The sequence below is a fragment of the Erythrolamprus reginae genome, chromosome 1, assembly GCF_031021105.1.
Source record: "Erythrolamprus reginae isolate rEryReg1 chromosome 1, rEryReg1.hap1, whole genome shotgun sequence".
Classification (NCBI taxonomy): domain Eukaryota; kingdom Metazoa; phylum Chordata; class Lepidosauria; order Squamata; family Dipsadidae; genus Erythrolamprus; species Erythrolamprus reginae.
The window spans coordinates 294,353,019-294,379,877 of NC_091950.1; the positions used below are offsets into that span (position 1 = coordinate 294,353,019).

Below are 26,859 nucleotides of genomic sequence, written 5' to 3' on the forward strand. Positions count from 1 at the left end.
TTTTCTTTCTGAGCATCCAAAAAGCAAGAGTTCTATAAAGTTAGGTGACATAGTTCAGCTTTTGATTTAACTTCCTTAGTATCCTACAATATGAGGATAAATAGCAAAAAAACCCTAGCGTAATTCAGTTTACCCACAAACACACACGTGCATATGAATGTTTTATAACAGAATCATTGCGTATGAGTATACATATGCATGCATATATATAGGTAGGGTGTGTGTGTGTGTGTGTGTGTGTGTCTGCTGGAATCCATTTAAACTCACGCCTACTGCTTCAGTGACTCCATCCAGCCACCTCATTCTCGGTTGTCCCCTTCTTCTTTTGCCCTCAATCCAAAAAGAAAACCACACTGTCACCAAAACTGGCAGGCCAAGCTAAACAGAGAGCAAGATACCACCCTTCTTTGCACTGATGATAGTTTGGTAGTGAAATGTCTGCAAGCAAACGACCAACCCAGAAAGCATCAAGGTCTCTATAGTTCACCCCATGAACCAACATAGTTTATCTTCTGTTGGAACCACTCTTTTCTTTTCTGGGAGTGATCCATTGGCAAAACCCCAACATTTTTGTTAACTGAAGCTTATAAGATTGGTCTGTCCCCCATATATAAACTTGTTTCACAATTTTGCAAATGTATCGATTCATTTCCCCCCCTTAAAAGTTAGCCTCTATAGCAGTCAGATGGCAAAGCATTTAATTGTTCCTTGCCCTCCCTTCCGCTTCTTTGCATTGTTACAACAAAAGTGACACTCACTGAGTTCAGGATGTTAACTATGACATAAAAATATTAGCTGCAAAGCATTTGATTTTAGAAGCATTGTTACAGATAAGGCATAGCAAAATGGTTTTTTTTTCTGAGTTGGCATCTTTATTATCTTCTATTTTATACAATATTCTTAGACATAGACTTTCTTGTTGGATAAATTTGATTACTTAACATCATCATGTAGGAAGCTTCCCTAAGGTAATAGAGTAATCTAGAATTAACCATCAATTCATTAAAGTTATCTTATCCACGTCAGTAACAAAATAAATACATCGTGAACACTTAATTTAATTATCTTCTGCTTTTTAAAGCCAGCCATCTTTCAGCCCTCTCTCCTGGCTTTTTTTTTTTTTTTGGCACTACAGTTGGCTGCTTAGCAGGATTTATTTTGCCCGACACTTCATTCTTCATTCTGTGAGGCACCTTCCTTGGCAGGTGCTCCTTTCCTACCTTTCTTCATCTTTGCTCTATGGACCATGAAAACTGACATTACAAAAGAGAGAACACGGTATGAGCTGTGTTTTTATATCAGTTTTGTGCTGACGCTGCAAAGTCGACCGATTCACTTAAAGCCTTAAAAGCCTCGGCAGTTTTGATTTTTTTTAAAAAAAAAGAGGGGAAAGGCATGCGGTGGAGAAGACCAGTCAGATAATCTTTCATCTTTGATAACTGCATATAAAGTACAGTATTATAGTTGTTGATGGCTTAAAAATGAGATTTAGGTTCCTTTTCTCATTTTTTTTTTAATTGACAAAAATAAGTATTATCTGAAAATGTTACTGAAGTGGATGCATTCATGTTTTGGTACGTGATCTCCCACAAAATATATAACAATAAACTTAACACATATTGTTGTGGTTTGCTCTGGCCCAGCTCCTGCCCCAAGGACTGAAGAGGTGGATGTGGGGGAAACATCAACATGTCATAGGCCTGTTTTGCTGCCGACATAGTCAGACAGTGAATTGTCCTCTGCAGAAGGAAGAGATGGTGAGATGGAGGAGGGGGGCTTGGAAGACAGCCCAGGAAGAAGTCAATCATCCTTATCTTCCTTAGATTCGGATGAGGAAATAATGATAGACCCACGCATGCGTAGAGTTATAAAAGTCCCAGTTAAAAGCGGTGTTCCCCAAGGTAGTGTACTGGGACCAACGCTCTTCATTCTCTACATCAATGACCTTTGCGATTACATCACAAGCAACTGTGTCCTCTTTGCCGATGATGTAAAACTCTTCAACACCACCGATAACACAACTACTCTCCAAAAAGACCTTGACGCTGTTTCTGAGTGGTCTAACACATGGCAACTCCAAATCTCAACTAGCAAATGCTCTGTCCTACACATTGGGAAGAAGAATCTGAACTCCAAATACGAACTGAATAATCAAATTATCACAGATAATCCCCACTCGGTTAAAGACCTTGGTATACTAATAACAAAAGATTTAAGTGCCAAAGCCCACTGCAACAATATAGCCAAGAAGGCTTCAAGGGTTGTAAACCTAATCCTACGTAGCTTCTGCTCTGGCAATCTCACACTATTACCAGAGCTTACAAAACTTTTGCCAGATCCATCCTCGAATACAGCTCATCTGTTTGGAACCCATATCGCATCTCAGACATCAACACCCTTGAAAATGTCCAAAGATACTTCACCAGAAGAGCCCTTCACTCCTCCACTTGAAATAGAATACCCTATGAGACTAGACTTTCAATCCTGGGCCTAGAAAGTTTAGAACTAAGACGCCTTAAACAAGATCTAAGTATTGCCCACAAGATCATATGCTGCAATGTCCTGCCTGTCGGCGACTACTTCAGCTTCAACCACAACAACACAAGAGCACACAACAGATTTAAACTTAATATTAACCGCTCCAAACTTGACAGTAAAAAATATGACTTCAGTAACCGAGTTGTCGAAGCGTGGAACTCATTGCCGGACTCCATAGTGTCATCCCCAAACCCCCAACACTTTACCCTTAGATTATCTACGGTTGACCTATCCAGATTCCTAAGAGGTCAGTAAAGGGCGAGTACAAGTGCACTAGAGTGCCTTCCGTCCCCTGTCCTATTGCTCTCCTATATCTCCTATATACCTTTCCTCTATTCCTATATCTCTTCTTCTATTCTTTCATTGATATATTCTATTCCTATATCTTCTTTTCTATTATTTCTTAGATATATTTTACTATGAGTATCTCCTCTATTACCTTCATCATGTATTTTACTATGTGTATATTGATATATACCCACTAAAACCCTCATTGTGTATTGGACTTTTATATCCTTTCTTTATATATAATAACTCATGTCTATCCTCTTCAATATGTATTGTGCATTGGACAAAATAAATAAATAAAAATAAATAAATAAATAATTAGGGCTGCTGTTAAATTGGCAGCGTGCTGGCCTCGCAGTGTGGAGATTATCTGACCGTACTGGTTTGGGACGTGACTTGCTGTTTCAGGACTCTGTTCATTTTTCAAGACTTTGAAACCAAGGCAGAACAAAGTGTGTGTGTTTCAACTCATGGAAGAAGGAGGGCTGTGACGTTTCTTCACAGCTGCTAGCTAAGTACTTAAGGTTTTTTTTACAGCTTACAAGTTTGTTTTGGGAAAAGCGCTCTTTGCAATACAAAAAGGGTGCTTTGTTTCTTTTGAATTATGTGATAAAAAACATTGTTTTTGAATTTTCAAGTGTGTGTGTGTCTGAATTTTTTACCCTTGAATTTTTGGGAGGCTCATACCATAGAGCCCGACTGAACACATATATGCTTGCATCAGTGGTGGATTCATTTTTTTTTACTACCAGTTTTGAGGGCATGGCTTAGTGAACGGGGCTTGGCTTGCTGAGCATGGCTTGGCTTGGTAGGCATGGCAGGAGAAGGATACTGTAAAATCTCTACTCCCACCCCAGTCCAGGAGAAGGTTACTGCAAAATCCTCATTTCCTCCCAATCAGCTGGGACTCAGGAGGCAAAGAATAGATGTGGGTGACACCAGTCAGAGGTGGTATTATTGGTTGCCCAAACTACTCAAAATGTCTGCTATTGGTTCTCCAGAACTAATCAGAACCTGCTGAAATCCATCTTGCATCTAGCTTGCATCTTTAGGCACCTTGCATCTGGCTTCCATCTTTAAGCATAGATGAGTATTCAATATGTGAAGTGCACCTGAAACATGCAATGTGCTACATGTTTATGCCATTTTTGCAAGTGGATGTAGAAATATAGAGGTTTAGATTTGAGATGGCATTAATTTCTATCTTGTAACTCTGGAGATCCTCCTGCTGACTTGATGGTAATACTCGAATTACGAACATTGGTTTAACAACTATTCAAAGTTCCAACAGCACTGAAATAACTGGCCCTTGCACTTACATTGGTTGCAGCATCTCCACTATCACAATCAAAATTCCAGTGCTTCGCAACTGGCATATATTTTACAATAGTTGCAGCATCCGAGGATACAAACTTTCCAGTCATCTTCCGAAAAACAAATTGGGGGTGAGGGATGGATTTGCTTAATGGCCACATGACTGCAGTGACTCACTTAACACCAATGGCAAAAATAGGTTGTAAAACGGGAGCAATTAACAACCACATTGCTTAGCAATGGAAACTCTGGTCTCAATTGTGTTTGTAAGTCGATTTTTCTTTTTGATTTTTTGTTTTTGTTTTGTAAAGCTGAGCTGCAGGTTATAGAAATGTACCAAGACCTGCCGGCCAAAAAATTATCCATTCTCCAGTAGGAATTTCACCCTTAGTAATAAAATAAGTGGCTTGTGAAAGCTCCTAAGGAGCACCTGAAGACAACAAGACACTTTTGCTGTTGATCACAGTAGCTGGTCAGTAGTGCATGAGGGTTCTTAGATGTATACTCATGTCCAAGTTGAAAGGTTTAGCTGGTCACTCACCATTGCCTGGGAATGCCCAGTTGAGAAGTCCTTCCATTGCCCCTGGCAGGAGCTGGAGCAAAGGAAGTGACTTCATCCTATCCCAGAGCAACACTCTGGTATTGAACAAAGGCTTGCTAACCAACCCAGCATCCTAACCACACTCTTTCTTAGCTATGAATTATAATAGAGAATAGTGAATTGACTCTATTATGCAATAAGAATTCAGGTAAAAGTGATTGCACCTTAGTTTAAAATTGGTGCAAGATGTATTATAATTAATGTAGGTATGTACACTTCCAAAACACCACCGAGGCAAGAAAAAAAGAATAAATTGTAATCAACAACAAATAGATAAATTATTCCAAACTTACAAATCTCCTCCTCCTCCTCCTCCATCACCATACCTCAACCACCACCACCATGATTATGAAAATCTTGGCAATACTCTGTTTTTCCACTGATGTCTAAAATAAAAAGAAATAAGAACAGTGAAAATAATTCAGCTATAGTACATCTGCTCAATTTCTCTTTCATAATCATACAAAAACAACAAGTTCTGTTGATGGGATGGTCCAAATTAAGAGGGCAGTGTGGAGATAAATCCTTTGTTCCTCTTTTCTCCTCCTTTCTTTATTTACTACTGCTATACCCTCTCAAATATGCAATTTTCAGAAATAGGTAATTCAGTTCCCTATTTTTTTTAAAAAAAGACAGTTGACATAAACAGGTATTTTAAAAAGCACGGTTAATGTTTTCTCTTTTAGTCTTTTCTGATGTCCCATTTGAATAAATTTTTTTTTAAAAATGTATACATGTCAATTATTCCTATTGTTTTTTTAATATATATATATATATATATATATATATATATATATATATATATATATATATACTGTATATATATATATATATATATATTTGTTTTCGTAAATTTTCACGGGTATATGTATGCAGATTGTTCTGAGTTCGGGTTTGTAGAGGAGAGCCTATAGAACTGACTATTGGCCTGAGAGGTATTCCTTCCTTGTGTATTTTTGGAAGGCCATAGAGTTTTGGACATATGGAAGATTTTTCTCTGGGGATGATTTTTTGCTGGATTTCTTCGCTGATGGGAGAGGCCTTAAACAAAAAAAAACACTTCATAAAAATCACCATGTCAATCCTTCTAATAATTATGATTTTGGAATTTGGAAATTTGGAAACCAGCCTTAAACAAAAAAAAACACTTCATAAAAATCACCATGTCAATCCTTCTAATAATTATGATTACACCAACCAATCAGATCACTAAAACATAATCACCCAATCTATTTGCTACATTCAAACCAAATCTCCACCCCCACACTATATACTAGGAAGAAATGACAGTTGCAAACATTCCATTTTACAACAACACGAAGCTTGGAACTTCAGCCTGATGATGGTGAATGTGATTTCACCGAAACGTCGCATAGACATGCAAAATATTACACAGGGCAAAACCCGAACTCAGAACAATCTACATATATATTTAAACTAAGCGTATTAATCTTCTACGTAACTGTTAGGCTCTTAAAGTTTGCCAAGTCTTTCAAAGGTAGCAAATCTTTTGTCTTAATAATTAAATGCCACTATATTCCACTTATTAGTAATTTCATGTATAGTTAAGATAAGTCAAACATTAACTTCTTTATAATTAAGCTTGTCACATACTCAAATCTTGTCAGCAATATAACAGTGAGAACTAGAACATTGTTATTTTAAAAAAGAATACAAGTGCTGAGATCTTTGTCACTGCAGCATGCAGCTTGAAGACCTCTGTTATGTAGTTGTTACCACTGAGCTCTCTAACTGGCTATAAATTCTTCAGTCAATGTGGTCTCTTCTTTGTTACTGTCACTGAAAAATAAACCCAGTCGTGAACAGTTGAGATGCAGCTGCGACAGAAAAAGAGGAAGATGCTGATGTGTGTTGATGGAGAAATTTCCATTTCTTTTAATACATTAATTTATTACTTAGGTTCCTCCCCCCCCAATCTATTCCACATGATGAAATCATTTTGTTTCCCAAAGAACCTTATTCAAGGCTCCAGTGTATTTTCCGCTACTATGTAGTTATATTGATACAAAATGAATGCAAAAATAGTTTGCTCTCAGATTGGAATTCACACAATATACTCTTGTTTGTGTATGAGAGATCTCTATTCATTATATTCCATTCTTTCTCCACACTCTCTTATTGAAATGTCCCTTCAATCAATAAGGTATCATACCTTGACACTATCTCAGTGACGGATATAAAATTCTGTTTTCATTGCCATTGGGTTTTGAATGATAGATTTGCAGAGTTCCCCGGGCAAATTGAAATAAGCATTGAATTGTATCTCAGCAGGGATGCTAAGTTATGCTTATTCAGAATAAATGTATTTTTTTTTAAAAAAACTACACATACCACTAATTCTTCTCAGAATCAGAAGCTACAGGTGCCAATCAAGTCAGCTTTAGAGGAATCAGTACTGTCAATTTTAGACTTGTTTCCTATTTGAGAGAAAGAATAGCAATGATATATAAAGTGAACATTAGCACATTGGAGAAGAGAGAAGTTTACCATGTAGATATATGAATTGCTTTTGGGGATGAGTTAGCTTTGCGTGTGGCTAGTTTACATTATAATCAGGTTGATTCCTTTGCTTGTTTATATTATGTAAAAATTAATAACGTGTTATCATTGTCATTGTAAAATGACAAATATTGCCTCTGAAGAGTTTCATTAAATCACAAGACTGCTGCCAAGAGAGACATACAGAGAGAGAGAGAGAGAGAGAAAGAGGTCAATGCTGCAGCACCACGGAGTTCTCTGCGCTCTGCTGGGAAATCCTGATATCCATGCTATTAGGAGACTTGGCTTGGTCAGAACCGAGTCATAACTGCCTTGGAGGGGTGGGGGGAAGGAGAGGCACATGGGGGGGGGTGGCAAATCCCCCAGGGACCCAGCTCTGTCCTCTTGGCCTGCAGTGACAGAAGACAAAGCCATGCGTCCCAGCTGCAGCAGCCACAAACGAAAGAATTAAACAGCAAGATTGGCGTCAACTGGGAAGATGACCCTAAGCAAAGTGCTGAAGAGAGTGTGAAGAAGAAAACAAGCTGGTGAGTGCTTTTGCCAAGAGAAAGTATTTCAACATTTTTTCAATATTTAAAAGGGGAAAAGAAAGAGACTGGAAATTAAGGAGTGGCTATGCAACAAATGGAGACTATGGAATAAAAAATTACAAGAAGAACTGTAACTAAAGACTAAGGTTGAGGAGTTTTTGGTTTTAACAGACCTGATGTAGATACAAGTAATTGAGAAAACAATAATCTCAGAAAAATATTTTGGAAAATAGAAACTGTAAAACAGAGAAGGCAAGAGTGGAAGACTGAATCTTGAGCGTCATTTGCCAAGTGGGGAATCAGGAAGGCTGTGGAATACATTTATATCTATCAGGATAATTTTTAAAATGGATGATCAGTGTTTTTGAGAATTGGAGGTGAGCGAGGATTAAGGACTGTGTGAGCCTGTGGGAAAGGCTTTTGGATTTGGTGGTAGCAGACTTTCCATTCTATTTTTTTTACTAAAATTGGAGTTTGTTCAATCTTGGGATTATGGACTCCGATCTCATAGCTATGGAGAAAATTAATTATACGGAAGTGGTTGAAATTTTTAAAGAAATTTTTAAAGAATTACTTGACGACTGGAGAAGAAGCTTGGGGATTGAAGTTAAGGTTAATGATGAAATTCAAGAGGGATGAAAAATTGAAGAAGAGACAGCAGATGAAGAGACAATTAAGGGAAACTTTGAGACATACAGCGATGAAGAGGAAAACCAATCCAGAAGTAATATGAAGATTAAAGATTACGTTGATGAATGTTTGGACTACAGTGGTCCCCCGAGTTTCGCGATCTCGACCATTGCGAAACGCTATATCGCGATTTTTCAACCCGGAAGTAAAAACACCATCTGCGCATGCGCGCCCTTTTTTCTATGGCCACGCATGCGTAGATGGCGCCAGGCAGATCAGCTGCTGGGCGGCTTCCCTGGGTCTTCCCCCTCTTGCTGGCGGGAGGGTGAGCGGTGGGCATCAGCGAGGAGTTTGTGTGGGCGGCGGGGAAACCCCAGCGCCGCTTCCCAGCTGAGTCCTGAAGCCAAACACGGAAGTTCGCTTCAGGACTCAGCTGGGAAGCGGCGCGAGCGAGCGGCGTGGGCGGGCGAAGGGCGGGCGCGCAGGCAGGCAGGCAGCGGACAAGCGGCGGGCGTGGCAGCAGCGAGGAGTTTGCGTGGGCGGCGGGGAAACCCCAGCGCCGCTTCCCAGCTGAGTCCTGAAGCCAAACGCGGAAGTTCGCTTCAGGACTCAGCTGGGAAGCGGCGCGAGCGAACGGCGTGAGTGGGTGAAGGGCAGGTGCGCGGGCAGGCAGGCGGCGGACAAGCGGCGGGTGGACAAGCGGCGGGCGCAGCAGCAGCGAGGAGTTTGCGTGGGCGGCGGGGAAACCCCAATCTTCGGCTCCTCACTGCTGCGGCAGAAGTAAAAACACCATCTGCGCATGCGCAGATGGTGTTTTTACTTCCGCACCGCTACTTTGCGAAAAACCGATCATTGCGAGGGGTCCTGGAACGGAACCCTCGCGATAATCGGGGGACCACTGTATACTGAAAATTGTTATGAATTTTACTATGTTCCTGACTATGTTGACAATAGTAATAAGAAAAGAGAAAAAGGCATTAAAAATGAAAGGGTTGATAATGAGGATCAAATAGCACATCTAAAAAGGAGAAAAAGAAATGGGGGAAGGAGTATCGATATGAGCATAAGAGATTTGCATAATTTACATTAGTGTTGAATCCAAATCGACTGGATGCAAATAATGCAAATTAATGTAAAAGGAATGCTTAGGTTTAACATTTCTCCTGAATAATCTATAAAACAAGAACATACTAATAATACCACTATTCATTTTATTTTCACATGTTGCAGTTTTTTGTTATTGTTCCAGTGTATATATTATACGCTATATAGCTATATATTCTCTATGTGCGTGGATGGAGCAAGTGAGAAAGAGAGAGAGACAATATAAAAAAGTATTCTTAGATATTTTTAATCCACTACAGAAGGCTATGTGAGGCCTCTTCATAGTAAGTTACAGAATGTTATCTATCCCTCTGTTCCAATTTGTGTGGGTAAATCAATGTTATTCAATTGAAAGAGAATGACTGACCCACAGTTACCAAGGTGGTTCTTGCCTAAAGGAAGATTAGAAACTTGCTAGAATCTGAGTTCCTAATCTAGTACTTTAACTACTACCTCATTCTTGTTGCCACAGAGATAGTAAATTACTTTAGGATCTCTTAATTAACCCTGCTATTTCGTTGTTTATTTATGCAAAGTGTTTCTCAAGGTAGCGAATTGAAGAAAGCTGTAAAAAAATTATCTGATAATAATAGTAACTCCAAATCTAGCACAGGAATGTTTAAATCTTTCTTTATGTCTTTCTCCATAGTAGGTGGACTAGCCTCCAAGGATGGGAAGACACTGCCCTTAGCCAATTAGGACTGAGCCCTTAGCCAATTAGGACTGAGCACTTCTGTGTCTCAGTTCCCCTTCTTTTGACTCAGTCCTGAGCCAAGGATACATGCTTTTTCTCCTTGGACTTCCCCAGTAATTCTACTTTTCAATCCATCAGTGAGTATCCCTTAATTTCCTTATCAAGCTCCCCAAATGACAGCTGCCATGCCACCAGGGTCAAAGGCAGTACTGGGCATTAGGCCAGCTGCTGCTCACTCCTCCAGCAGAACACCCCACTTGAATATCTGTATTCCGTCTGTATGAGGAAGAAGGAAATAATCCAGTTAACTGGATCTTGTGGGAACAGGCTATTCCTAGCAGCTTTCCTCCTTCCAGTTGGAGCTTGTGCTCCAAGAGCTGAGGCTACTCCAAATTGCACATATCATTGATCTGCTGGTGAAGAACAGTGGCCAGAGCAGCAGAAAACTTAGCTGGGGGCAGCAATTATGAAACCAAGTGTTTGGTTCGTGGATCACAGTGGCTGATGAGCAGAGCGAGAGAGACAGCATTTATAGACCTGAATCAATTGCTTGACGCGCAGGTCATTTGCAGGCTGAATGTTCCCTTTGATCCTGGGCCCTTCCTCATTACCTCACTCGTGTGGGGGATTCCTGAAGTGGAAACTTACAGATTCGGCCTTTCCTTTGATCAAAGCCCTCTCTGTGTCTGTCAGGGGGTTGGACTTGATGACCTGCAAGGTCCCTTTCAACACAAACAAACAAACAAACAAACAAACAAACTAGTGCCTGGGCTGTCTGCTTCCATTTGAGTTTCTCTGAATTGCTCTGGTTGCCTACAGCCTGGTAAGTGTACAGGCAGCCTCTGAGAGTGCCATCGGCCAGCTTGAAGCCTCTCACAGGACAGCAGCAATTTTGATTGTCCTCAGAATTGAAGGTACTAAGGACATGGCCATTTTGTTTCAAATAGAAAGAGTGGGCAAATGCTATTTTTGAAGCCACATCAAGGGTGGTGGCCATTTTGGATGCCCTTTCTTGCCCGTGGCCATTTTTAAGGCCTAATAAGTGCAGCAGTCATTTTGAAAGACCAACTAAGGAGAGCTGCCACCTTGTTGGCCTAATTTAAGGGCGGCAGATATTTTAAGTAACTGTTTGGACCTATTCATTTACCCAGGATTTTCTGAGGCCTACATTGATGGCAGAGGCCTTAAATAAATATGGATACTGTTATTTGAATAGAGCTGACAAAAGTTCAGAGTAGCTGCCTGTAGGTCTGCCTCAGGAGTACCTGTTAAAGAATTCTGTGAGCCCAGCATAATTGGAACTATATATAAACTATCAATGTTTTTTTTTATTTCAGTGTTTGAACATGTACAGTTTTTCATGAACTGAACTTTAAGAGAAAGAGAACATGATTTGTAAATTGGAGTTAATTTTTAAAATGATGCCTTTTACAAAAGAAATTTCCAAGCCATAACATTGCGATTGGTTATGTGTCCTAGGTTTTTTTTTAAATGTAGACATAAGTACACACTGAAAATATATTTACCGATCAACAATATTTCATTGGTGACAGGACAGGCATTCAGCCAGTAAACACTCAGATCCTTAGACCTGGTTGTGTGGAAGGTAACTGCTGTTATTACTCAGCAAGGGATATCTGCAGGCATCCATCAGTGGGCCAAGCCAGTTGTTCCAGCCACTGACTTACCTGTCCTTTCCTCTAAGAATTATTTGGTTGACTACTCTGATTACCATGACTATAACCAGCAGTCACAGGGTTCCCAGCCCAAGCTAGAGGAGGGAGAGGTTGAGCTTGACCGGTCAGCGGTTGAAGGGTAGCTACCTGACTCTTCTTTGTTCAGAGGTTCCAATCCCTTTTATTTACACCTATACTCTAGAGACACTCCCATTTCAGCAGTTAGGACGCAGCACTTCGCTGGCCAGGGCTAGGAACCCAATTTCAGTCAGGAAGTCCCTCCTACATCATCTGAAGGCATCACCTGCTACCAAAAAGGGTACTGGTCCCGGGAACCCCACAAGATTACCATGACTACCCATGGCAGTATGCTGGGATGGGGGGGAGGTGGTTTCAGAGGTAGCCCAGAGAACCTGGTCACTGATAGAGACAGGGTTCAGCATCACTTGCTCGCACTACACACTGTCTTCCCTGCCCCTTCAATGTTTTTGATCCCTGCTGTTGAACCAGCATATGCCGGTTCTAACAGACAATGTGACCACCAAGGGTCACATAAACCAATAAATCAATGGCCAAGGCTATGGACCTGTGACTTTGGGCAGAATGCCACCTGTGGTCCATTACAGTGGAGCACATCTCTGAAAAGACATGAAGATGAATTACCTAAAGCAATGTTTCTCAATCTTGATAAGGTATCTGGACTTCAACTTCCAGAATTCCCCAGCCAGTCATAAGTATAATATTAAACTGTGCACTTGGCTGCAACATTGTCCCATAGCAGGGATTTCATAGAGTATTTCCAATAGGCAATCAAACTTTATTTGCCTAATCTGCAGTTCAGATTTGCTTCAATTAATTTTTAGTATATTTTTGTCCTAATGGTATATCATGTTCTGTTAACATAAAATAGTGAAGTCTGTTAGCAAAAGAGCATTGAAGTCCAGAGCATTGAGTGGCGCAGCTGCCACCACATTGATCTGGCAGAGTGGAGCCTCCACCCAGCCTTATTCCAGCAGCTGGTGAGCCACTTCAGTCTGCCTGTCATAGACCACTTCGCCATCCCAGAGAATACCAAACTGGTTTCTGACCAGGTACAAGACTCAGGGTATAGAGGGAACAGAAGGCATTCATTGCACCCAGCTGCCAGGTCTACTGTGCACTTTCCCTCCTCTGCCACTTATCCTCGAGGTGGTCAAGAGGGCCAACTGGTTTCTTCTGCCCCCCCCCACTGCTAGCCCAGGATAGCATGGTATACAGACCTTGTATCCCTCTCACTGTTCCCTCCTTAGAGGATCCTTCCGACAGAGCGGTCACTTGTCCAGGGCTAGGTCCAGCATCCAGATCCACGCTGGCTACAACTGACTGCTTGGCACTTGAGCAGCTCACTTGGAGGCATCACCAGGCCCTAAAGGATATTAGGCAAATTTTGCTGGCCTCTAAGAGTCCATTCATGGAGGTTAATTCTTGTTCTCAGGAATTCCTGGGCTCAGAGGTTATTCTCCTTAGTTTTTACCCATGTCCTCTTAATGACATTTGAAGGAAGTGTCACCTACTAGGCATGGGGCAGACCCTGGAAATTACCTGCAGCGCACCTCGTCTCTTTGCAAGACAGGAGAACTCTTTTTCTCATTTCAGCCTGCTTCCATAAGCTGTAAGGCGTCCTCCTCCAATTGGTCATTGGATTTGTACTATTGTTTTCTATGATTTATGACCACTGTAATTACCACAACCTTGTAGAATAACTGTGCATTTGACCTGAAGTCCTTCCACTACTGCAGCACGATCATGGTGGTCTGCTGCCAATAAAACTAGTCATACCCGATTCCATTCGTCCATCAGTACAAACTGAATATTGTCACCTCGTGTAACACCATTTGGGCAATGGTGTTACACAAGGTGGCACAGGACAGTGGGGACTCCAGCCGGATTTGGGCTTCAGAGGCCCAACAATGGACAGATTACTTTGGTATGTCCCATCCTTGAAAGCTAACTCTACCTACTATGGAGAAAGGGCATTGTACTTACCTGATAGGCCCCTTCTCATAGGGTGGAGCTAGCCTCCAAGTCCCACTCTGTTCTTCTGGTCTGGCTGGTTTAGGGTTCTTATGTTCTGGCTAGTATAACATTCCTGTTTCATGTATTCGTGTCTATAACTTATCTATTCACTGGTTCGGGAGTGGCACAAAGAGTCTGACTTCCATCCCTCATCAAAAGAGGGAGAACTGAGGCAGAGGAGTACTATTTATACCTTTTCAGACACAGTCCTGATTGGCTAAGGGCGGTGTCTTCCCATCCTTGGAGGCCAGCTACACCCTATGAAAAAGGGCGTATCAGGTAAGTACAATACCTTTTCTATCTATCTATCTATCTATCTATCTATCTATCTATCTATCTATCTATCTATCTATCTTTCCCCTTAGCCATCTACATATGGTATTTTATCTGCTGTTTCCCCTAATTTAAATGGAGGATTTTCAATTTGCAAAAGGCAAAACTACAAACAGCATCAGAAGTGGGATTATAAAATGAGATGCTTTTACAAAAAACAATACAGATCTTAAAATACTATTAGTTGTTGAATATTCTTGAAGTGAAATAATTTTTATTGAACAGTTTTAAAAACAACAGTTAAATACAAATATACATATATACAAGTCAAACATTCAAAAAACCCCACCATATAACATAAATATTACATGATGTAACATAACAAAACATAAATAGTAAGATATTCAAGTGTTTATATATCGCTTGTTCTTTAGTTTATCTATACTCACATATTTCCTAATTCCAACCTATTACAATCTTCTTAAGCAATTAACATCATATCTAAGTCTATCCACCTTTCATCTTATTTCCTATATTAAACATAACTGACTATTTAAATTTATTTTTGTGTTCCAACCAATTATACCAATTAGACCATACTATGTAAAAATCTAATTCCATGTTTAACTTGTTCATTTCCACACAATCTAGTATTTTTGTTATTATCGTTGAGCTTGAAGGGGCTGTGTCTGCTTTCCAGTTTTGAACATATGTTATTCTCGTTGCAGTTTTTAAATGTAATATGGGATATTGATTGGTTTTATTTATTACCTAATATAAACATTTCTGGGTTTAAATCTAATTTTTGTTCTATGATTTCTTCTATCCATTTTTGAATTTTTTCCGAATTTTGTTTTTTTTACTCTGGGCACGTCCACCGTATGTGGAAAGATTTTCAATGCCTTTAAAAATAAAACCAACAAAAAGAATGACCAATGAATATCTTCATAATCAAGTTAATATTGCCTACATAGATATCTTCTTAATTTAATTAATTAGCCGTGAAGCTATCTTTATTTCATGAATGCTTAAGATGCTTTGGTGCAGTGATTAAAATGCAGTATTACAGGCTAACTCCGTCCATGTCAGGAGTTAGTGCTTTACTGGGTCAAGTTTGACTCAGCCTCCCATCCTTCCAAGGTCAATAAAATTAGGACCTAGATTGTTGGGGACAGTATGCTGACTCAGAAAACTGTTTAGAGATTACAGTAATCCTTCACTACTTCACGGTTCATCTTTTGCGGATTTGCTACTTCATGGGTTTTCAAAGGGGGCTTAAATCCATTAAATCCATTGAAAATTGTAAATCCATTAAAAATTCAAAAAATTCTTCTACAGTACTCTATTAAAGAAACTGGTATGATATCACATGTAGTTCCAGCTGAGAAATATTATAGAATGACTGTTTAATGCAAATGATGGGTTTTAAAAGTCCAAATACTCGTTAATTACATTAAAAAATATCTTTCCTCTACTTCACGGAAATTTATTTTTCACGGGTGGTCTTGGAACGCATCCCTCGCGAAAAATGAGGGATTACTGTACTGTATGTAGCAGCATGTAAGTCTAAGGGCTATTGCTATTAAGCATGAATAAGTTGCAAATATTATTTGCAAGTGTATTAGTCTTACTTTCCTTCCTTCAAGGAACCTAGCAAAATATTGTTCTGTATGTAAGTCTGTTTTACAATGACAATGTTTTCATTTTTATAGAACATTTTTAAGAATCTTCAGCTGTTAGCTGAACTATGCTAGTTAAAACAATTAATCCAGCTTTATCAAAAGCAGATTTTCTCTGCAAGCCTTCATCCTCTGCTTCTTATGCTTTGATCCAGCATATTTATAATGTTTCAAACAATTGGAAGCGCTTGACATTATATTGTAATCATGTTGTCATTATTAATGTTAATTTCTATTTCAGAAATCAAAAATTGCCACCTATGAGAAAATGTGGGCCTTCATGAATAGCAGAAGGCAGTCAGTGCTTGTCAAAGGCAATGAGGAAGGTATCCAACGTGTACTCACTTCTGATTATGCTTTCCTAATGGAGTCAACTACCATCGAGTTTGTTACACAGCGGAACTGTAACCTGACACAAATTGGAGGCCTGATAGATTCCAAAGGTTATGGGGTTGGAACTCCCATGGGTAGGTTGCACATCCTTTCTAATTTGTATTCATAATTGTAGTTGCAACGATAACAGATGTTTCCTAGATTGTTAGCCACTCAATCTGTGTAATAATATTGTGTCCTATTTCTTGTAAATAGTATTTATATTGTTAGGGCAGCGTCCAAATATTTCTAGGATGATATGCTAATAGTACTATAAGCTTTATATATTTATTTTTTCAACTGAAAGAATGTGATCTATGCTAAGGAAACAAATTCCTTTTACGGCTGCCTAAAAATATAAATACGACATTAGCAGATGCATGATTTTTTAAATAAAAAAAATTAAAGATACCATTTTCTGGTATCTTTAAAATGTGACAGGGTTCCTGTGAATATATTCCTGGTTATTCAATTTTTTTTTACTCTTTGTCCAGATGCCAAGTTTGACTAGTGAAGTATCATATTTGTAGAGTTACTTTCTGCTCGCAGTGACTATAAGCCACTGCTTGAAGAGCTTCCAAAATTATTCTTGACTAATCTCTTTATATGACTAGTTTTGGGCAAATTAACCATAACTGTTATTAGGTTTTATTATAGAGCATAATATCAACAGTCATTTGGGATGCAATTTGAAATATTATCAGAGTGTTCATTATGACGCTGCAGGATTTTTCAAGGCACACTTATGGTTTTAGGGGACTTTAATTTACCATTGCTTGGTGAATCTTCGGATGTGGCTCAGGACTTTATGGCTTCCATGGCAACCATGGACCTGTCCCAAGTAATTCAGGGTCCGACTCACTGGGGGGGGGGGGGGGGAAGCACACACTTGACTTAGTGTTTGTCTAGGGACAGTGGACACATGTGTTATTAAGGGATATAGATGTTTCTCCTTTGTCATGATCAGATCATTTCTTGCTGAGGCTGGACTTTAAGGCACCACTCCTCCATCACAAGGAGGTGGACCTCAGACACCTAATGGACTCTAGAGGGTTCAAAATGGAGCTTGGGGGAATACCTGACACTCTTGTCTGCAATGCAGCTGAGTCCCTGGTGTTTGCCTGGAACTGGATTGCACCTTTGTGACCTCTCCATGGTGGAGGATCCAGGAGAGCTCCTTGGTGGTGGATCCAGGAGAGCTCCTTGGTTTATCAAGGGGCTCCAGAAGATGAAGTGCCAGAAGAGACGTCTAGAGCGACACTGGAGAACCAGTAACTCTGAATCTGACCGAACACTGTTCAGAGCTTTTATTAGGACTTACCTAGTGGTTATATGGATCTGTGGATTCACACCCAGCCACCCTTTTTAGGGTGACTCATTCCCTTCTCAATATAGAGAGAACAGAGGAGCCATTGCAGTGTAGGGCTGAGGAATTTGTTCAGTTTCTGGCACACAAAGTCACCCAGATTCGGATGGACCTGAAGTCTGATTAGGCAATTCCGACTGAGATGACAGGGGTAGGTCTGTTTATTGGACCCGTTATCCTCCTGGCTGGTCTCAGCCAGCAGGGAGGAAACACAAGACTGGTTCATGGCTCAGTGAATGCCTCCTTGAGGGAGGGGTCCTTGCTGCAACCTAGGAAGCAGTTGTGAGGCCCTTCCTCACAAGAAGCCTTCCTTAGATCCAGCTGAGTTAAATAACTTTCATCCAGTCTCCAACCTACCCTTTGTGGGAAAAGTGGTGGAGAAATTGGTGGCACTCCGGCTCTTACAGTTCTTGGATGAAACAGATTATTTAGACCCTTTCCAATCAGGCTTCAGGCCCAGCTACAGCACAGAAACTGCTTTTGTCAGCCTCATGGATGATCTCTGGTGCTTCTTGACGTCTCAGCAGCTTTTGATACCATTGATCATGGTATCCTTCTGTGAAGACTAGGGGAATTGGGAGTGGGAGGCACTGTGATGCAATGGTTCTCCTCCTATCTCTCCAGTCAGTCAGAGTTGGTCTTGGTAGGAGGACAGAGGTTGACCCCTAGGCCTCTCCTCTTTGGGGTGCCACATGGTTCGGTCCTCTCTCATCTTCTATTTAACATCTACATGAAACCACTGGGTGAGATCATCAGACAGCATGGGGTGATCAGCAATACCCAGTTGTATCTCTCCACCCCGAGTCAGTTCAGTGAAGTGGTAAGTGTAATGTGCCAGTGCTTGGAGGCTCTGAGGGTCTGGATGGGAGTTAATAGACTCAAACATAGCTCCAACAAGACCGAGTGGCTGTGGGTACTGCCCCAAAAGGACTATACTGACTGTCCATCCTTGGTTCTGGGAGGGGAAAAATTACCCCCTTCAGAATGAGTTCGCAATCTGGGTGTTCTCCTAGACTCTCATCTGAAATTGGATGAACAGCTTTAGCTAGGGGGACCTTTGCACAGGTTTGCTTGTTGCACCAATTGAGACCCTACTTGGATTAGGAGGCTTTTTTCACGGCCACTTGTGCCCTTATCACCTCACAGTTATATTGTTGCAATGCGCTCTACATGGGGCTATCCCTGAAAAACGTTCAAACACTACACCTGCTCCAAAACACAGTATTGTGACTGTACCTAGATACATCCACATTACACCCACTGTCTGTGAGCAGCAGTGGCTCCCAATTGGTCTCTGAGCACAATTCAAAATATTGGTCATTGCCTTTAAAGTGCTACATGGCTTAGGGATAGATTATCTTCAGGACTGCCTTCTACCACATAGCTCCCAGGGTTGGTCTTCTCCGGGTTCTCAGGGCCCACAGGGTTGGTCTTCTCCGGGTTCCCTCAGCTAAACAGTGTTGGCTGGTGGGGCCATGGGGGAGAGCCTTCTCTGTGGCAGCTCTGGCTCTCTGGAACCAGCTACCTCCTGAGATTTGTACTACCTCCACCCTACTGGCCTTCCGGAAAGCTGTAAAACTGGCTTTTCCGGCAAGCCTGGGACCATTGATTAGATGATGCAGCATAAATGATATGTATGGTTTTATTGTGTGTTTTTAATCATTTTTTTTAAAAAAATTATTTTAAATGTTTTAATATTAATACTATATGTCTTGTTCTTTTTGGTTGTGAGCTGCCCAGAGTCCTTAGGGAGTTGGGTGGTATACAGATTGAACTAAATAAATAAATAATTAATAAATATCTCAAGTAGATTTCGTTATTTAGCAATTCCCTTTTAATATCCAAAGACTTCAGTGCCACAATTAAAGCAATAGTGGGAATAATGAAAACAGAAAATCTAAAGTAGCACAGTTGAACAGTAGGCTTCCTGAAATTTTCCATTTAGCCTCAATATTTACATTATACTTCAACCAAGTTACAAGAAGATTGTTTAAAAACTGTTGACTTTGGAAGATTAAGAATATAGAAATGGAAAGATCTTTTTTTTTCCTTGCGTATAAGCCATCAGTCCTACCAAATGTGTTACTTTCAACTGCAATTGTCAAAAAAGTTTCATATTCCCTGAAGGTGTATAATGTTTATCAAATAAAAGTATAGCTTTCCAGTATAATTCCATTGATGACTGAATCTATGGCTTCAAGGCCATCATTTAATTTCAAAATTTCAAACTGAAACCAAGAACCGTTCATATTGCTTTTGGCTAGGAGTTCAGTTTTCTTCATGCTTTGGTCAAAATTCTATAAATGTTCTATGGTAAAAGTTCAATGTCACTCTGAAAAGGATTTCTGTTAAGTATTATATTTTCTTATTCTTGTAATTATCTGTATTATATATGCAAAGAAAGTGATATAGTGATTGGACAAAGTGGGTGGCAGTTGTGATTACATCTGCTTGCTTAATTTAGTTAAATTATTGTCAGTAGTGTGTTGCGCATATTAGAAAGGTATGTGTGGTTACTGTTGTTGCTGCTATTATTGGGGCTTTTCCACCTAACATAGAAACATAGAAGACTGACGGCAGAAAAAGACCTCATGATCAATCTAGTCTGCCCTTATACTATTTTTTGTATTTTATCTTAGGATGGATATATGTTTATCCCAAGCATGTTTAAATTCAGTTACTGTGAATTTACCAACCACGTCTGCTGGAAGTTTGTTCCAAGGATCTACTACTCTTTCAGTAAAATATTTTCTCACGTTGCTTTTGATCTTTCCCCCAACTAACTTCAGATTGTGTCCCCTTGTTCTTGTGTTCACTTTCCTATTAAAAACACTTCCCTCCTGAACCTTATTTAACCCTTCGACATATTTAAATGTTTTGATGATGTCCCCCCTTTTCCTTCTGTCCTCCAGACTATACAGATTGAGTTCATGAAGTCTTTCTTAAGCTTGAAAGGGCCCCTGTCTACAATTCTAGAGCATTGTTGCTAATCAGCTTTGACACTATGGACCTAGATAATCAGGTCTAAGTCAGTGTAAGACAATTTCCTGGGTTCCTCTGGTGCTGTTGGGGAATATTTTTCTTCTTTTATTTCAGTCAGCCGAATAGCGCATGATTAAAGTGCTCTTTGGAATTAGCTCATTTTGAAGGCTTGTCTTTTTCATCTTAATTCATCAGGCAGATCATCTCAAAAGAGGTATTTCACACTCCGCTCCTTTAAATTAAAGGCTTTGCCACCCAAAAGGGGTTTCAGACAATAATTTATGATCCACAGCTTCATACTGTATTCTGCTCAGAATATGACTTCATGAATTATTGATGTTTACCCAGTCCATTAATGAGTGCATTATAATGCTGCTGTTCTACCTTGGTTTGCAGAATCCTTACTTCGAGTAGACTTTGAATCTACCATATTTAATTGCTAGGCGATGGGCGGTAATAAACTGTTTAGCTTATTCAGTCTGCATTACCTCTTGGGAGTGATTTTGATCTTTATGTTCTTATGCTACTGAATTGAACAAATGTGGTGTTGCCTTTCCAAAAAAATTCATTTCATTCTTTACCAGAGCAAAGATGAGCATTTTCAAACTCATCCCTCCTAGTTTTGTAGTTTCTCTTAGGCTGGATGATACAGAGAAGGGTAGGGGTTATTCTGCTCCATTCTTTATTCTTCTGCAATGAGACATGATGCTCTAAAAGCAGTCATTTTGAAATTCTAAGAATTTTTTCCAAAATATGTAACCTACACACACACATACATGCCTATGAATTAATATCTAGTCTAAATTATGCATCCATGGAAAAATGGAAAATGCCCACTTTTTTAAAAAAATGTATTTTGACATGAGGATTTGTTTGTTTGTTTGTTTGTTTGTTTGTTTATTTGTTTGTTTGTTTATTTATTTATTTATTTATTTATTTATTAGATTTGTATGCCGCCCCTCTCCGTAGACTCGGGGTGGCTCACAACAAAAACAAGAACAATGTAAAAAACAAATCTAATAATTTAAAAAACACTAAAAACCCCATTATTAAAAGCAAACACACACACAAACATTCCATGTATAAACTGTATAGGCCCAGGGGAGATGTGTCAGTTCCCCCATGCCTGACGGCAGAGATGGGTCTTAAGAACTTTATGAAAGGCAAGGAGGGTGGGAGCAGTTCTAATCTCCGGGGGGGAGCTGGTTCCAGAGGGTCGGGGCCGCCACAGAGAAGGCTCTTCTCCTGGGTCCAGCTAAACAACATTGTTTAGTCGACGGGACCCGGAGAAGGCCAACTCTGTGGGACCTAACCGGTCGCTGGGATTCGTGCGGCAGAAGGCGGTCCCGGAGGTATTCTGGTCCAATGCCATGAAGGGCTTTATAGGTCATAACCAACACTTTGAATTGTGCCCGGAAATTGATCAGCAACCATAGATGATGGTAACAAAGGTAGTAGCGAAGCTGAATTCTCAAGATATTTTTTTTGATGCTCTCAACTGAAGGGGTTGATGGAAAGCTCTGCTCACTGTAGGTGATACAGTGTTGGAGCTGAGAGGATGAGCTGTGAAATTGAAAGTCTCCACTATAGCTGCTAACTGTAGACATATTGTGCTTGCTACTACTCTACTGTACCCAGTGAAAGGCTACCAAAATTTTTACTACCACACTGTGGGCATGGCTTATGAAGGACGCCCTACATTTTCTTTCAACATCTTTCAGTACAAATTGGGTGCTCTGGGATGGTGCTCCATTTTTGCTACCCCATTGCGTTCCTCCCCATCAGGGCAGCAGCCCACCCCTGAGACTGTACCCTATTTTATCTGAAAGTTAGATAAGTTAGAAATAATAGTACAGATTGTTGTACTATTCTCTAGTTAAACAATGTAAAACCTATGAAGCACCACAAATTCCAAAATGCAAAAGGGCCAACACTCTTTCTAGATTTTGATAAATCCTGGAAAGTGCAGGAAACCACATTTCTTAATCCGAATTCTGTTCTAAAGAGGGAAAAGGGAGAAGATTTTACCCAACCAAAATATTTGAGTATCTCTAATATAGTATTATGCAACTTTTTGTGGATGTCTTTGAGGCTTTTCATATAGCAATAGCACTGAGACCTATATAGTATATTGCTTCACAGTGATTAACAGCCTTCTCTAAGCCATTTACAGAGTCAGCATATTGCCCCCAAGAATCTGGGCCAGGTGTGGATTCTAACTTACCTCTCTGCTGGATCACTTCCTCCCATGTCGTGTGGCTACGTCTCATGGCCACATGCACACTTCCTATGCACACACATGTGCAGTGCAAAAAAAAGCCAAAAACAAGATGGTGATGCATGCACAGTGCTGGAAACTCAGCTTCTGTGCATGCGCAGAAGAAAAAAGACTGAAAAAAAATCCATTTTTTTTAAAGGATCTGGTTCTATGACATCATCATAATATCACCAGCAGTTTGCTACCAGTTCAGGTGAACCAGTCTGAACTGGAAGGAATCCAGCTCTGATCTGGGCCCTCATATCATATGAAATAAAGCATCTTTTTGGAGTATCTCCAGGAATTGAGGGTTGGGGACTCTTGTATGTGGTGGTTCCATTCCTTCTTGTTGGGAAGCAAATACAGAGAATAGCATTAGGAGACTGTCAATTGGTTTCCAATCAGTCTTATTGTAAAGAATTCTGAAGCTAACATGTCAGGATTAAGTATTTATATGAAGCTGATAAATACAATCAATAGATTGATGATATCAAGCTGAATTAGATTGTATTCAAGAGAGACAGAGTGTGCAGTTTGAAAAGATTTTTCAGTAAAATAAATGGGGAGGAAGAAACTAACTCTCTACAGGGGAAAAACGTAGTACATAGGTTATCCCTAATTCTCATGATTAGGAAATTGCCTGTTCTGGGTGAATCGCATACCCCACTAAAGGAACAGGCTTACAATTATGATGCTCCTGGATTCATCCAGGAATCCCAGGGGATAATTTTGGCTAAGATCAACAATTATCGACTCAAGTTTATATTTCAGATATGTTGCTTATCTAATAAGGATAGCTTGGCCATACTAATCCAACTTCAAATTGATAATGAAGTCCATGTGAGTCTGCCATTGAAATTGGCTAGAAGCTACATAGTAACTTTATTCACTTGTGTGTCTTATTGTGAACATACATCATACCAATGTAGTCGCATCTCCATGTATTGCTCTAGCATATAAATCCATAAAGAACTTAGACCATATTTTCCTAACATAACTGATTTAGCCTTTTCATCCTTCACATATTTCTAGTCATTTGGAATACATTCTGCTTTAATTGCTTTATGGTACCCATTCTGGAATGGGACTTCTCTGCACTGGTGTCTAACTTATTGAATAACCTCCCCTTCGTGAAGCTTCAGATTGGCCATAGCTATACACTTCTGTTTTTCTAGAAAGTCAATCTGGATTAGGAGCTAGGTAACAGAAAAAATGTCTAGAGACTTGATGCTGCTAAATGAACTGTTGTATTGTAGACAAAAATAATTCATATGTATTCAAAACTTCAGTCTGATAGAGCCAAATCACCCCCTGACACTAGAGTTTAAATCTGTTCCTCCCACCTATCAAGCCAAAGTATCCTCCATCATTCATTTCCTAGTTTTAAAAATGGAACACATTGGTCTTACACAATAGTTCTGTCTTATTTGAAAAGTATTAGTTACTATATAACTAATATATGTCTTTAAACCCTTTGTAGTATTCGAAATCCATTCTATATTTTTATTTTGGCCTTATTTGGCCTTTGGCCCAGTTATCCATTGTCCCAATATGTTTTTGATAAATTATTAAAGTCAGCAGAGAAGATTGCAAATGTCGAGCACAGGCACTTGGCAACCAGTCATAAACACGAACAGGTTACCAAGCATCTAAAATGCATTTGAGTAACTGGGTGAGATCAATGCAACATTTGACAGTAATTGATCAATTGTAAGTGAGGACTACCTGTATTGGAAAGTTTTCTGTGGTGTGAGACCAGCTAAGGGAAGGCAATCCAAAACACTTATATGTTGAATGTTCAAAACAGCGTAAATTCTGAATGGATTAGTAAGTTTGTTCTAAGTTTAGGACTTCAGAATCCATGAAGCAGAAGTGCTACTATTTGTATTCTGTTGTATGGAAATGCCTTGGGCTTGAAATGTTCTTCATTCCTACTTAGCAGGGTTGTATTACATTGTGTTGTGTAGTGCGGTATTGTATTGTATTGTATGGACAGTAACTGGTATATTGTTACTTATTTATGACCAAGCTACACAGTTGATGCCTTTCTGAAAAATAAATCAAAATTAATAGCTGCTTCTGTTATAGAAGAACAGTGTTAGCATTTTTTTTTCTCAGAGAAAAGCAAACCCGGTTCTTAGGTTAGGTTAGGTTAGGTTTATTGGATTTATATGCCGCCCCTCTCCGCAAACTCGGGGCGGCTCACAACAATAATAAAAAAAACAGTACAGTACATAATATCAAATCCAATGCCCACCCATCTAGTTACAATTTAAATTAATAATCTCATAAAAACAGTATATATAAAAAACAGGCACACAGTCAATCAATCAACAAAACAACATGGGCAAGGGGGAGGTGTTTTAGTTCCCCCATGCCTGACGGCAAAGGTGGGTCTTAAGGAGTTTACGAAAGGCAGGGAGGGTGGGGGCAATCCTAATCTCAGGTGGGAGCTGGTTCCAGAGGGTCAGGGCCCCCACAGAGAAGGCTCTTCCCCTGGGTCCCGCCAGACGACATTGTTTAGTCGACGGGACCCGGAGAAGGCCAACTCTGTGGGACATAACCGGTCGCTGGGATTCGTGCGGCAGGAGGCGGTCCCGGAGATATTCTGCTCTAACCTCTTATATGATTTTTAGTAGAAAACTCTTTCGTTTTCTGATATGTAAGAGTACATGTCTATAATCTGGTCTCATTTGCAGTTTTCCTTAATAAATGTGAAGCTGCCATGTGTACATGTTAGAAACTGTTGAAAAGTAAATATATCAAATCCTGCAAACTGCCTCTTCCCAAAATATAATTTTATTTCATTAAAGCTGTTGTTTGGTATTTTTATCACTTCCATGTGTGTGTGTGTGTGTGTGTGTGTGTGTGTGTGTGTGTGTGCTTGTGTGTATACACAAGTGACAAAATGCTAAATATATAAATGTGATTCTGTGGATCAACAAAACTGTTCTTTTTTTACTGAAATGTATTTAAACCGAAAGCCATTACTCTAATCTCATGTATAAATACAATCCAGGCATTAAATATTCATTAAATCTTAATTATAATAGCATAAAATTCCCCTGTGCTTTTTTTATCTGAAAATGTAAGTTATCCTAGATTTAATTAAGGAGGTTGGGGAGTCAGAAAAGAATCTTGGGTGGTGAGGGAGCCCAAGAGCACAGTTATAATATTTCTTATTGTTTCTATAAAAATCAGGCAAAGGAAAGGCCAGTTGGGGATGTAAAAGCCTTTATAAATGACACATGATAGAAAAGTGCAAAAAAAACAATAATCCACAGCACTTACATTCCTAAGGCTTCTATTTCAGTTCCCGGGAGATTGTTGCAAATGTTTCTAAAACTAATTTGAAAGCAATAGAAAGAAAATGTAATCGCAGCAATGCCATTGCTTAAGCAACTGGGAACACTGTCACAATGTGAACATGCACACCCAAAACACCTGGGTGCATAATTTTGTTGCATTTGGGGAGAAGAAAGCAACTGAACATCTGTATCATTTTCCTCTAGCACATAGGCTGCAAGCCAGTCAGCCTTTAAATGCATCATATAAAGGCATAAATGAATAGACAGGATCCCATCCACTTGGAGAAAAGCAGTGCCACTCTGGTTATCTAAGACTCCGGAGTCAAAAGTAAATTTATTTTTAACATACACACACAGCCATTTTTTTCTTGTCAAGTACAAAACATATTCCTTCTTCCAAATTTTCCAAAATAAATAATGTATAGTAGGTACAAGTTTGAGATCTAGATTTCCCCACCAGACTCTCCTCTACTTTTCTCGCAGGCAGTATTTAAACTCTTCCTTGGACTGGGGCATGCAAACTTAGTAGATGAGAGATATACATAATTGGGGTTAACAGTTATAATGGAGAGATAATGTCAAACATAGATATTTTTGAGATTTCCTTTATTTAGTTGTTGTCTGTGTTGTGGGGTGTTTTATAAATTTTCTATGGGTATGAGAAAGTTTATC

At 39.7% G+C, this 26,859-nt stretch overlaps 1 protein-coding gene across 3 annotated transcripts in view; it reads left to right on the top strand.

Annotated features, from left to right (window-relative positions):
* GRIK2 (glutamate ionotropic receptor kainate type subunit 2) overlaps window positions 1-26,859 on the top strand; it is a 581,525-nt gene that overhangs the window by 527,402 nt on the left and 27,264 nt on the right. For all 3 annotated transcript variants that reach the window (XM_070733273.1, XM_070733274.1, XM_070733275.1), the window contains exon 14: window positions 16,144-16,369. In XM_070733273.1, coding sequence (XP_070589374.1) covers window positions 16,144-16,369 — 226 coding nt within the window. The remainder of the gene's footprint in view (window positions 1-16,143; window positions 16,370-26,859) is intronic.